Here is a 12,155-nt window from a genome sequence, read left to right as displayed (position 1 = left end):
TATACTGCATAATATAGTAATATATATATTACATACTATCTACTTGCACAAGTATTCTCACTGTAAATATTTATAATAAATATTTTTACCATGTAATATTTATTTCACTTAAAACTTCGATAAACATGATCTTTGCAAAGCTAGGAATATATGGACATGATTATATTATATAGACTCCAAAGCCATAGCATATAATGTTGTAAAAAAATGACACAGTCAACATGATATTTGCAAAACACATATATACAATTCAAACCTTGTATATACTAGTTGTTAATATCAACTAATCACTCTCTAATCACAATTAGTATATAAGTTTGTAAATGTACAACCATAAATATAAATTATAAAATACTAGACCTAATGACATTTTATTATACTGTTGATATCTAATAGTTGCAAATAGTACAACAGAAAAGAACTGTAAAGATTATACAAAATGAAGTATAAAGTTAAAATTAAACATCAACTAATATCCAAGAATACAATGGTCGTAGCTGATGATTTAATACTCTGTATTCAAGATTGCTAATACCATCGGTATCATATCTTCTAGCAGCATTTTCTAAATTTGCAAACCTCGCATTACTAGGAGATTCTTTCTTATGAATCATCATATAGTACTTTGCTACATCAGGCCCAAACCGTGTAATCTATTAAAAACATCAATTTAATTATATTATTATTTTGATTGGCACAGTAAAAATGATTTTATAGTAACTTACTTGAAGTCCTCTTGATTGTAGACGGCTATAAAAATCATCATCTTCTCCACCCCACCCATAAAAAACATTAGAAAAGCCATTAACCCTTTCAAATTGCTTACGAGTCAATGCTATTGCTCCTCCAAATAAACCAGTATAAGGTAAATTATACCGGAACGTATTTACACTGGAACTCATATGTCTTGGCATTTTAGTGCAAGCATAGATATTGTTAAGATTCTGTGGTATCAAATCTATATCTTGAAATATGAAACAATGAAAATCATTGATTTTAGTTGCCTCCGCATATCCGACATTAAACAATTTGGCACGATTAAATTCTCGCATAGGGCTTTGCTCTATTACAAATATTCTATAATTAAGATTCTGTGCCTGTAAGAAAGGATGTATGTAATTCATAAAGATGGTAAGCTGCCTTTGTCGATTGCGATATGGTAAAATAATAGCAACGTTGAAAAGAGGATAACAATTCAATGGTTTCCATTGTCCTCCAGGAAGGATTCCCAAACGACGAGCTATGGCAACTGGATCTTCTTGAATATAATACCTTGGATATAGTAACTGAGAAGATCGTTCATTACTTATTGGAATGGTACAAGAGTTATCTCTTGGTGGATATGATCTTTCCATTTCATGATTAATATCTTCAGTTTTTATGAATGTATAATGCGAAGCGAATCTCGCCGGATGTAAACAATAACACAAAATTAAAATTGTAGTTACAATATAAAATAGGCCACGTGCGTAGTTGGAGAGAAACGCAACGAACAATTTAAAAATGTTTATAAAAATTCTCATTTTAACCTCACTTTCAAATGTCAATCAGAACAGTCACTTACGGCTTCCTCTAAAATCGACACTACTTTTACAAAATTTTAATAGTATGTATTCTCTTATAAAAAACTTCGATGCGAAGGCTTCTAATTAATTATTTTTGCGATAACTGAAAACTTAATTTTAATGAATCAAACATAGGGTGCAGACGACAGTAACAGATACGCAAAATGCGCATGCGTATAGTTTACATTTAAATTATGAAGGGCTACATATGTAAGATAATATACCTACCGAGATAATATATGTAATAAGATAATATATAAGATAATAATGTGAAATAATAGATTTTTTTCATATAGAAATTGTTTTTTTTTATATAAAATATAATATAAAATATAAAAGAAGAATAGACATAATTTAATATTTTTATAATCATTTATTTAAAATTAAATCCGTTTATTTTTCGAACAAATCTTATGACTTGAATACTCTAAAAACATTATATGTATCCACATAAATAAACTTTCATATTTTAACAATTTTTGTTTGTACGATAAGAAATCTTTATATTACATTAATATATACATTCGTCAATGAACTGATATTGCACGTGCCATTTCATTTGATTTAGATTCAATTTTAGGAATATTTAAATTATGAAATACGTCCAGCGTATCTCGCACGAACTGGTCCATCATTGCTTTTTTATGCTTTGGTGTTGGTGCTAATCTTAACTTCTCTTCACCTTTTGGAACTGTAGGATAATTTATAGCTTGAACATAATGTCCTTTCTCTCGTATTAGCATATCAGCTATTTGAGTACATAATAACGGGTCACCTATCTGTAAAATAAAAATTAAATAATCTTAGAAAAACATCTATATGTGTTATATGACAGAGTATATTAATGAAATTACTTTTAATGGAATAATATGAGAAGGAGAAGGTTCTAATGGAAGTCCAGCAGCAGTAAGAATAGATTTCATATAAGCCACATTTCTTTGATGACTAGCTCTTAAAGATCTTCCTTCATCCGATGCCAAAATTTCAACAGATGTTAAAGCTCCATATAGAACAGTTGGTGGCAAAGAAGTTGTGAAAATAAATCCTGCTGCATAGCTTCTAATCATATCGATAAGTTTGGAAGAACCAACAATATAGCCACCTACATTACCAAAAGCCTTTCCGAGAGTACCAGATATAATATCCATTTTATCAAGAACCCAATCTCTTTCTCCAATGCCAGCACCAGAATATCCATATAAGCCCACTGCATGAACTTCGTCCACGAATGTTAAAGCACCATATTTATGTGCAACGTTACATAATTGTTCCAAAGGACAAATGTCACCTGTCATTGAATGTACTGTTTCAAATGCTACAATTTTTGGTATACTTCTATCTACTTTGGATAGAAGCTCTTCCAGATGCTTAACATCATTGTGTCTAAAAATGTGTTTAGGCACACCACTATTACGTATACCATGTATCATAGAAGCATGATTACCAGCATCAGAAAATATATGACAATTTGGTAAAAGCTTAGCCAATGTGTATAATGTTGAATCATTAGCTACAAAACATGAAGTAAACAATAATCCAGCTTGTTTTCGATGCAGAGCAGCGAGTCTTTTCTCCAGCATTTCATGACCCATAGAATTTCCAGATATATTGCGAGTACCACCTGCACCTGCACCAAATTTATCCAAGGCCTCTCGAACAGAATTAATAACATTAGGATGACGAGACATGCCCAAATAATCATTAGAACACCACACAGTGATAGGTTTCTCTCCCCAGGAATACTCTACTGCAGCTGGGAATTGCTCAGCTAAACGATTGACTTTTTTAAAGACTCTGTACGAATGATCCTTTTTTTTTTTTATAATTTGTTCATGGAAAAACTGTTGATAGGGAAAGTGAATTTCCTCTTTAGTTTTCTCTTTAGCAATAAAATCAATAACATCCTCCTCCATTGTCAGGCTAGCTTCTTTTATTGCATCTGGTTCTTTAGAAAGAAACGGACAATGATTTTCTATAGGTTCAGGTGGAATTTGTGCTTCAGTCGTATCTTCTACCAATGTACTAGACAAGCGAGACATTACTGGGCAATGTTGACGATAATTCATTAATACAGATGTCCCATAGTTACGTACATAATTGGCAGATAAACGAGTTAAAAATGGGCAGGGCATATTTCTTGTTTGTGCTGAAACAAATCAACTTTCATACAATCCATAAAACCAGAAAATTTGTATATAACTATATAAATTTATGAAGACAATAATTGTTACTATGAACTAAGTTAAAAAAAATTATTTCATACGTGCGTGTCACCGACGCGGTAACGATACATTATTATGTCACTGGATATACTGATAAGTTTCAATATTTCCGTCAGATTAAAAATATTCAAACGTACATAACAAAGCACGATTATGTCATCAGATATGTTAATAAGATTTCGTCATATTGAAAATATCCATATGTGCGATAGCGAAACTAATGAAAAATTTTTTTATGGAAAGGTTTTTTACGGATTGTGATTAAATAGATACGAGGATAACTGGAAGGGAATAAGAGAAAGTTATAGGATGTAATGACGCAACATATATATATTTTGATATAAAAGTAGTCATTATTCTTACCTTTTGCGGTATTTACGATGTGAATAGAACTTCTGTATCGAACGCACTTTCGTGTCAACTGAAATAAGATTCCAATAAGAAATGAATGTCGTTTAAATATGTCGATGAATTAGAATGAGAGCATGATTTGTGGCTGAAGGCCAAATGATTCGAAAGTAAAGGGGACACAAGAAACGAGTTTTGACAATCGTACACGAACAGCTGGTAGGTAACTGACTTGACTCATGTTCCTACTTCCGATAGACTGAAGTTGTTTTACTATCATGAATACAAACATCGAATTTTATTCAAAAAATGTACAGAAAATAATTCTTTATTTCCTTTCTCTAATTTTACTCGGGATCTCGTTAATTTTGAAATAATTCTTTATTTATTTGTACATTTGCCTCTTCTATATTATCTTTTGCGTTAAAAATCAATTAAAATGTATTTAACCTTTTTTGTTAAAGAATTTAACAATTAAGAGCTAATTAAGAATTTAATATTTTCCGCAAAGAGAAATGTTAAAGTATCTATGTTAAAGCTTATTCAAGATATATATTTGAAAAATTATTTAAAAAATCAAAATAATACTTAATATCAAAATGTACAAAAATACTTAAATAATCATAATAATAAATCCTTATTAAATACTTAAATATTTATATTAATCATTTATATTAGCATATACAGTCATACATCTTTTCTTATCGATCTTCGATTTCACGAGTAATCGTAGTTCTTGCTGATTATCGATAATCGTCTAATAATAATAATTGTTTGATATGGTTCTATTCTTTATATTTTAAATCCAACATATACACATACATCTCTATTCAAATTAAAATATTTATAAATATTCAGTTCTCAATTACAATTTTGCCTAAAAAATATAAAAAATATAAAAATGCTTACCACAGAATAAAGGAGAAAGAAGTTGCCGTTATTTGTCATATTGTGAAATATATATATATATATAAGCTTGTAAATTCGTGGAAACAAATTGATATTTTATTTCAATTTTTTTCCTTTTGATTTTCTTTTGCAAAAAAACACGACACTTCACAAATAAATAAATTCACAAGAACTGAAGTTTAAGAGACACAAACCATCTGGTGGCGTATTATGTTATGATTTTCCTCTTTTATGCGAACTCATTCTTATCGTTTAAATCGGGGATCTTATCCAATCGTCATTTATAATGACCTTTTCGTATTGGTGGTTAACGCGATTCACTTTATTATATATTCACAACTTCATTCCGTGCGTCATTGTCTGTTACGTGTACATAAGAAATACAAGTGATAAATTTGTATTAGCATTCTAATCGTTAAACAAAAAGCTGTTTTTCAAGGTTTTCTAGATACTTCTTTCTTTGTTTATAAAGAAACAAAATCTTAAAAATTTTTCAAAATATTCAATAAACTCATGAAATAATCGTAATATAATCATTGATATTTTTGCGTATTTCCGAAAAGTCCTTGACTGCGAATTTACGATTGAGTTTTATTCAAATTTATGTCTATCGTGACTCTTGATGCTCTTCTTCATGACCAATTATTAATATTATATGCGTCAATATTCTTATTTACAATTCGCTGATCAATTTGATAAAAAGTTTTATTTGAGCTTAATTGCGTGTGTCATGTTGTGAAGAAATTTAATATCGAAAAATTTGTTGAAGAAATTTTATGAAATATAATTCCCTGTAACTAGTTATAAATAAACTTCTTTCGATCTAGATAATTTCAATAAAGATAATTTTTAATACAATTGGTATTGCATGAAAAACACCGCATATACCAATATGTTATTATATTTAATTTATTTTTTAACTTTATTTTTCGAACTTTTGTTATTCGAATTAAAGTACTATTACTTCCTATACTTTTTTATTCTCTCTTGTTTATAATTATTTTATATAATTTAAAAATTTTTTGAATGTTCTCTGATATCAAGACAGTTTCAAGACTCTCTTACTATACATTGATAAAGTAGTTTTCTTTTTTACCACCAAAGAAATACCAACCGATAACATAATACTCTTCGTTATCTACAACTGAACCTTTTTATAAAAATTTTATTGATCGCATGAATACTATTTAGTCATTATCAATTTGTTTTCGTTATAAATTAACATAAATAATTCTAAGATAAACAAAATTGTTAATTAAATGTATTATCTTTTTATATAATTTCCAAACAGAAGAAATAAATCGTAACAGAAATAAATATTTACAAACGAGATACAGAATAATGTTCGAGAATAGGTATTGTCCATCCCATAAATGGTTAATTGGGGATTAGCACGTACAATTACAAAAAAGAAAGTATTAGATATTCTAGTCATAATTCACGCTTTCTTTATAAAAAATTGTACATTCGAAATATATCATAAAATGTGTTTCGTTTGTGAAGACCGACTTTGTTAAAGTTAAATAAAATAATTTAATTTTTATTGATATAAAATAAATAAACCTTAAGAATATATACAAATAATGTTTATATATAATATAAAACAAATGACTATAGAGTATTAGTGACTATAGAGATGTATAAGATTATAAAACAGATGCGAGACGACTATAAAACAAATGACTACAGAAACATTAAAAACAAAATTAAATTCTTTTGGATAATTTGATTATTTTGTTTGCTTCTTTTTATCTAATTTTGTTAGGAAGAAAGATGTACAAATATTATTAACAACGACAAACAAAATCAGGAACTGTAATAAATTTATCATAAAAAACTACTTAGAAAAACAACCCTAACATTGAAATTCGATACAGTACCTAATTCTGTTTGTCATCATCCACAATGATTGGTCATAAATGATGTTATATTAGCATTGTATTAGCAATATGTATACATATTATATAAAGCCAAAAGAGAAAAGTATGCGATTATACAGACATTGGTACATTCTACGAGATAAATACAAGAAAATGTTCAACATCAATAGTTATTGATGGTCCTTAGAAGGACCAGTTCAAGAGATTTAATGAAACATTTATTTAGAGCTCGTATACTTGGTTACAGCTTTAGTACCTTCACTAACAGCGTGTTTTGCTAGCTCACCAGGTAGCAACAAACGTACTGCAGTTTGAATCTCTCGAGAAGTAATTGTCGAACGTTTGTTGTAATGAGCTAATCTTGACGCTTCTGCTGCAATTCGTTCAAAAACATCATTGACAAAGCTGTTCATGATGCTCATAGCTTTACTGGAGATTCCAGTATCCGGATGTACTTGCTTGAGTACTTTATAAATGTAAATGGCGTAACTTTCCTTCCTCTTGCGCTTCTTTTTCTTATCAGCTTTATTAATATTCTTTTGAGCCTTGCCAGCTTTCTTCACGGCTTTTCCACTCGCTTTCGGAGGCATGATGAGCTAGATAATCTTTTACTGACGAAATTGGTTCACTTCCACTTCTATTTTCAAGATTAATATTCCGCGCAAGAATTCGACTTTTATTATATAATGTTCCGTGACTCCTTCTTTTGCCAATAGGAGCACTGTAGAAGCACAAAAATCTATCGATCGATTCTATTGGTTCGTTCCCAGCGCAAGGACCTGTATAAAGACGATAACGCTGCAACTTCTCGTTATTTCTCAAACAAAGGCTATAGCTTATTACGGTTTTATCAGTTTATATTTTCGGAAAGTTGCAATGTCTGGACGTGGAAAAGGCGGTAAAGTGAAGGTAAAAGCAAAGTCACGGTCAAATAGAGCAGGATTACAATTTCCAGTTGGCCGTATTCATCGGCTTTTAAGAAAGGGTAATTATGCCGAACGCATTGGAGCCGGAGCACCAGTTTATCTGGCAGCAGTAATGGAATATCTGGCTGCTGAAGTACTCGAGTTAGCCGGAAATGCTGCTCGTGATAATAAAAAAACTAGAATTATTCCGAGACATTTGCAACTTGCGATCCGAAATGACGAAGAATTAAATAAACTATTGTCTGGCGTAACTATTGCTCAGGGCGGTGTCCTACCGAATATACAAGCTGTTTTGCTTCCAAAAAAAACAGAGAGGAAAATATAATTAAAAATTTGCAAATAGAAAATGGTTCTTCTTAGGACCACCAGATTAGTTGTTCTTTAAGGTGTTATCTCTTTGTTATTATGTAATTAATATATCGATGTAAAAAACTGTTCTAAATATATACAAATGTCATTCTCTATACTTGAAAATAGTTCATCTTCCTTGTACATTCACAAAATTCTAAACAATGGTAGTAAGTTATTTATTATCCTAAATTAAGTACATTAAATAAAAATTGATTCATTATAATATCTGTTAATATATAAGTATGCAAGTTTTATATATCTAGGTTCATATCTCACAAAGAATATGCATAAAAATTGTCACGATATGTTGCAACGTTGTAATGAAAAAATGTGTAGCAGATGTAGTTAAGGATATGGCAACAACGTATGAAGCACATTGTCTATCTTAAGGCGCATTCCATGATATGCGAGTCGATATCTATCTTCATATTTACTTCTCGATCAAGATAAACTTAATTTTGAAAAATTCCTTTCCAAATTCATAATCATTTAAAATTTATATATTATGATTAATCGTGATTAGTAGAAATGTTATCATTGATGCATAAAAAACAAATTTTTTGTATGACAAAATCAGTTTACATTGAACAAATTAAACCGTTGCTTACTTCTTGTAAAGATAAATCTACATAATATATATTCGATGTTATCTACTATTTTAAATTAATAAGAAAATAAAATTAGTCGATCGAACTTAATCCATGAACGAACGAATCACAGGTAGCAGCATAATGACATAACTATAATTCATGATATCCCATACAATAAATTAATTATTTTACTATGATGGTTAATTCAAATGAATGGCAAATATTAACGAAAAGGAATTAATATCGATATAACATAAAATTAAATAATACAAAACCTATGGTTTTATATATTATTTTGAAAATTATTCTTATTTCACAAAAAAGATATTAAAAAGTATGTGTTGCGTTACCATATCACAGTGGCTCAAATTTGTTGGTCATGACGAGACGTCAGACGAAATATTTAAAAAAATGTTAAAAACAGTTAAGTTTTTGAATTGCACAATCAAGCACTACAATTATGTATAAAATAAAGAACTATTGGGGGATCTCTTGTTCAACCATTACCGTAAACTAATCCAATAGACACAATAGATATTTGTTTATTGATTGACCGATAAGTAGACAAATGCGCATGTCAATGAATTGGTTGAATAATTGAAAATGAGTATTATGATTCTTTTAATACTGTGAAGTGATTGAAATAAATATTCATTTCATTTATACAATTTTTTTTTATTTATAATCGTATTCCCGAGAATATAACATTACCATAATTTTTGCAGTTATCTCACATTAACAATTACTATTATTTTATTATATATTACATAAATATTTTAATTTCTCTTTATCATTATTGCATTATTTACAATTAATACATTATTTAATAAAATTACTAATATAATATACGAATAACTTTTCCCGCGCAAAAAGTTTAACCCCCTCTACTGATTCCCCCACTATCGAATCTTCGTCCAATCAATGATCAGTATAAGTATCCTACAGTATATATAAACAACGGGTTGTAACTGAAAAGTTATTGGTTTCTCAACTGTTGGTCGTGTAATTTACGGTTAATCTTGAAAAATGGCGCGTACTAAACAAACTGCGCGAAAATCGACTGGTGGAAAGGCTCCTCGGAAGCAATTGGCTACCAAGGCAGCTCGAAAAAGTGCGCCTGCAACTGGCGGAGTAAAGAAACCTCATCGTTATAGGCCTGGCACTGTTGCTCTTCGTGAAATTCGTCGTTATCAGAAAAGTACTGAATTACTTATCCGAAAATTACCGTTCCAACGTCTCGTACGTGAAATTGCTCAAGATTTCAAAACCGATTTACGTTTCCAAAGTTCAGCTGTGATGGCTCTTCAAGAAGCTAGTGAAGCATACTTGGTTGGATTATTCGAAGATACTAATCTCTGTGCCATTCACGCAAAACGTGTTACTATCATGCCCAAAGATATTCAATTAGCTCGACGAATTAGAGGAGAAAGAGCTTAATTTCATGAAGTTTCAAATACTGAAAATCGGCCCTTATCAGGGCCAACACTTTATTTACGATAGGCTTACTCCGATTCATAAATAAGATTTATCACCATATGTTGAAATTTAATTATTTTTCAGATTATATTTAAAAAAATATTGAGCTAATTTTTGAAAAATTAGCGACGAAGAAATTAAATGCAATGATCTTAATCTGTCTTGTTATATCTTGATCTTAATTACGTTATGATATAAGTCTCCTTTTAGCGTTCCTTATATTGGTAGAATTATTTCCTGTTCTTTGGCTTCATACAGTCTTTGATTTAATCAACAATTAGAATACTCTGATGAATTTGCTTAACTCCACCGATTTCTAAATCGATTAGAGAACTATTCAAAAATCAATCTTGAAAGTCGAAAAGAAAGAAAATTAAATTCTCTTATTTTTCTTCGATATATGAAGTACTCAATGCGAAAAACCGCTATCTTTCTGTTTCTTTCTTTCTCTTAGGAAAATTTTCGATGATAGAAATAAAATACGCTTCGTTTTCAATACAAGTGTATGCTAGGGAGAAATTTCTACCTAATAAAAAACATCGGGTATTTCCAAAGCTCGACCTTCGAGCACTCGACTGACTGGCGGGAAACTAATCATATTCGGTATCTGTAAAAAAGTACACCGGCGAGCAGCATTATTACGAATTTTTTCACTCGAACTACAAATTTTTCTGTAAGATTCTATACGAATAAAATATTAATCCTAAAATAAATTAATCTATTGATCATGCCTAGAATCTATATATATATATGTATATACTAGTGATATTTATGCACCATTTTCATGAAACAATGCTAATTTTAAAGGAATCATATCTTCTCGAATAGAAAATAAAAAAATCGAATAATCGTATCGTCTCTCATTTCAAATAACTGATTATTTTAAACGATATTTCTTTATACCTTGGCCAATAAAGGTCAGTTATCTGTAAATATAAAACATAAAATTCGAATATATCTGAAAAATATATTATCGTTTAGATCGAGATATTGATTCAATCGATAAAGTATATTTGTGTGGACAAATTTTTGAGGTCGCTTAAAATTGTAATATCGGATTATCTACATATCCGTTGAAATCGAAACGAAATGATTCCATAAGAATAACCAAATTTGGTGGCCCTAAAAAGGGCCGTTTTAGTTTGCAAACTTTTCATTACGCTTTCTTTTCAGTTTTCTTTGGAAGCAAAACTGCCTGTATGTTGGGTAGGACACCACCCTGAGCAATAGTCACTCCAGACAACAATTTATTTAATTCTTCGTCATTTCGAATCGCCAATTGTAAATGTCTCGGAATAATTCTTGTCTTTTTGTTATCACGAGCAGCATTTCCGGCCAACTCGAGAACTTCAGCAGCTAAATATTCCATCACTGCTGCCAGATAAACTGGCGCTCCGGCTCCAACACGTTCGGCATAATTACCTTTCCTCAAAAGCCGATGGATACGACCAACTGGAAATTGTAATCCTGCTCTGTTTGACCGTGACTTTGCCTTCCCTTTCACCTTACCGCCTTTCCCACGTCCAGACATTGTAACTTTTCGAAAATATAAACTGATAAAACCGTAACAAAGCTCTAACTTTTCTTTAAGAAATAAGGATGCGTAACCGCAATATTTCATTTATATAGTTTTTCGTACTTCCGCACGAACCAATAGGATTGCTGGGAAGGTTATTGGGCCTCTACAGCGCTCCTATTGGTAGAGGGCGGAATTACTATAGACTACATAGCAGGAAATAAACCCTGCGATGGGTTATTATTCACTAAACTGTGCGAGGTATCGTATCGTACGTGATATCGAATATATTGCGATTAGTAAAGGTCTGTTCTCATTATGCCGCCTAAAGCTAGTGGTAAGGCTGTTAAAAAAGCTGGTAAAGCTCAGAAG

At 30.5% G+C, this 12,155-nt stretch overlaps 6 protein-coding genes across 7 annotated transcripts; 2 read left to right on the top strand and 4 right to left on the bottom strand.

Annotated features, from left to right (window-relative positions):
• On the bottom strand, window positions 1–1,834 carry LOC122629852 (beta-1,4-N-acetylgalactosaminyltransferase bre-4-like). The gene is made up of 2 exons (XM_043813694.1): window positions 726–1,834; window positions 1–653 (listed from the first exon to the last, which is right to left on the bottom strand). The coding sequence occupies exons 1-2, from the start codon at window positions 1,521–1,523 to the stop codon at window positions 459–461; spliced, it is 993 nt and encodes a 330-aa protein (XP_043669629.1). The 5' UTR covers window positions 1,524–1,834; the 3' UTR covers window positions 1–458.
• An 84-nt stretch (window positions 1,835–1,918) lies between these two features.
• Window positions 1,919–5,307, bottom strand: LOC122629851 (5-aminolevulinate synthase, erythroid-specific, mitochondrial). 2 transcript variants are annotated; one of them, XM_043813693.1, is made up of 5 exons: window positions 5,045–5,307; window positions 4,151–4,208; window positions 3,010–3,711; window positions 2,420–2,853; window positions 1,919–2,344 (listed from the first exon to the last, which is right to left on the bottom strand). In XM_043813693.1, the coding sequence occupies exons 1-5, from the start codon at window positions 5,081–5,083 to the stop codon at window positions 2,093–2,095; spliced, it is 1,485 nt and encodes a 494-aa protein (XP_043669628.1). In that variant the 5' UTR covers window positions 5,084–5,307; the 3' UTR covers window positions 1,919–2,092. The 2 variants fall into 2 exon arrangements, with proteins under 2 accessions (XP_043669628.1, XP_043669627.1); XM_043813692.1 differs by having other exon boundaries at window positions 2,420–3,711; window positions 5,045–5,305.
• A 1,646-nt stretch (window positions 5,308–6,953) lies between these two features.
• On the bottom strand, window positions 6,954–7,520 carry LOC122629962 (histone H2B-like). The gene has a single exon (XM_043813916.1). The coding sequence runs from the start codon at window positions 7,512–7,514 to the stop codon at window positions 7,143–7,145; it is 372 nt and encodes a 123-aa protein (XP_043669851.1). The 5' UTR covers window positions 7,515–7,520; the 3' UTR covers window positions 6,954–7,142.
• Window positions 7,521–7,800: 280 nt separating this feature from the next.
• On the top strand, window positions 7,801–8,316 carry LOC122629961 (histone H2A-like). The gene has a single exon (XM_043813915.1). The coding sequence runs from the start codon at window positions 7,801–7,803 to the stop codon at window positions 8,173–8,175; it is 375 nt and encodes a 124-aa protein (XP_043669850.1). The 3' UTR covers window positions 8,176–8,316.
• Window positions 8,317–9,781: 1,465 nt separating this feature from the next.
• On the top strand, window positions 9,782–10,276 carry LOC122629891 (histone H3). The gene has a single exon (XM_043813756.1). It carries the CDS (start codon window positions 9,818–9,820, stop codon window positions 10,226–10,228), a length of 411 nt encoding a protein of 136 aa, XP_043669691.1. The 5' UTR covers window positions 9,782–9,817; the 3' UTR covers window positions 10,229–10,276.
• Window positions 10,277–11,408: 1,132 nt separating this feature from the next.
• On the bottom strand, window positions 11,409–11,840 carry LOC122629892 (histone H2A). Its single transcript, XM_043813757.1, has one exon. The coding sequence runs from the start codon at window positions 11,796–11,798 to the stop codon at window positions 11,424–11,426; it is 375 nt and encodes a 124-aa protein (XP_043669692.1). The 5' UTR covers window positions 11,799–11,840; the 3' UTR covers window positions 11,409–11,423.
• Window positions 11,841–12,155: the final 315 nt, after the last annotated feature.

The sequence above is a fragment of the Vespula pensylvanica genome, chromosome 6 (assembly GCF_014466175.1).
Source record: "Vespula pensylvanica isolate Volc-1 chromosome 6, ASM1446617v1, whole genome shotgun sequence".
Taxonomy (NCBI): domain Eukaryota; kingdom Metazoa; phylum Arthropoda; class Insecta; order Hymenoptera; family Vespidae; genus Vespula; species Vespula pensylvanica.
Note: the sequence above shows the minus strand (reverse complement) of the source record. Positions and strands in the feature narration are given on the sequence as shown.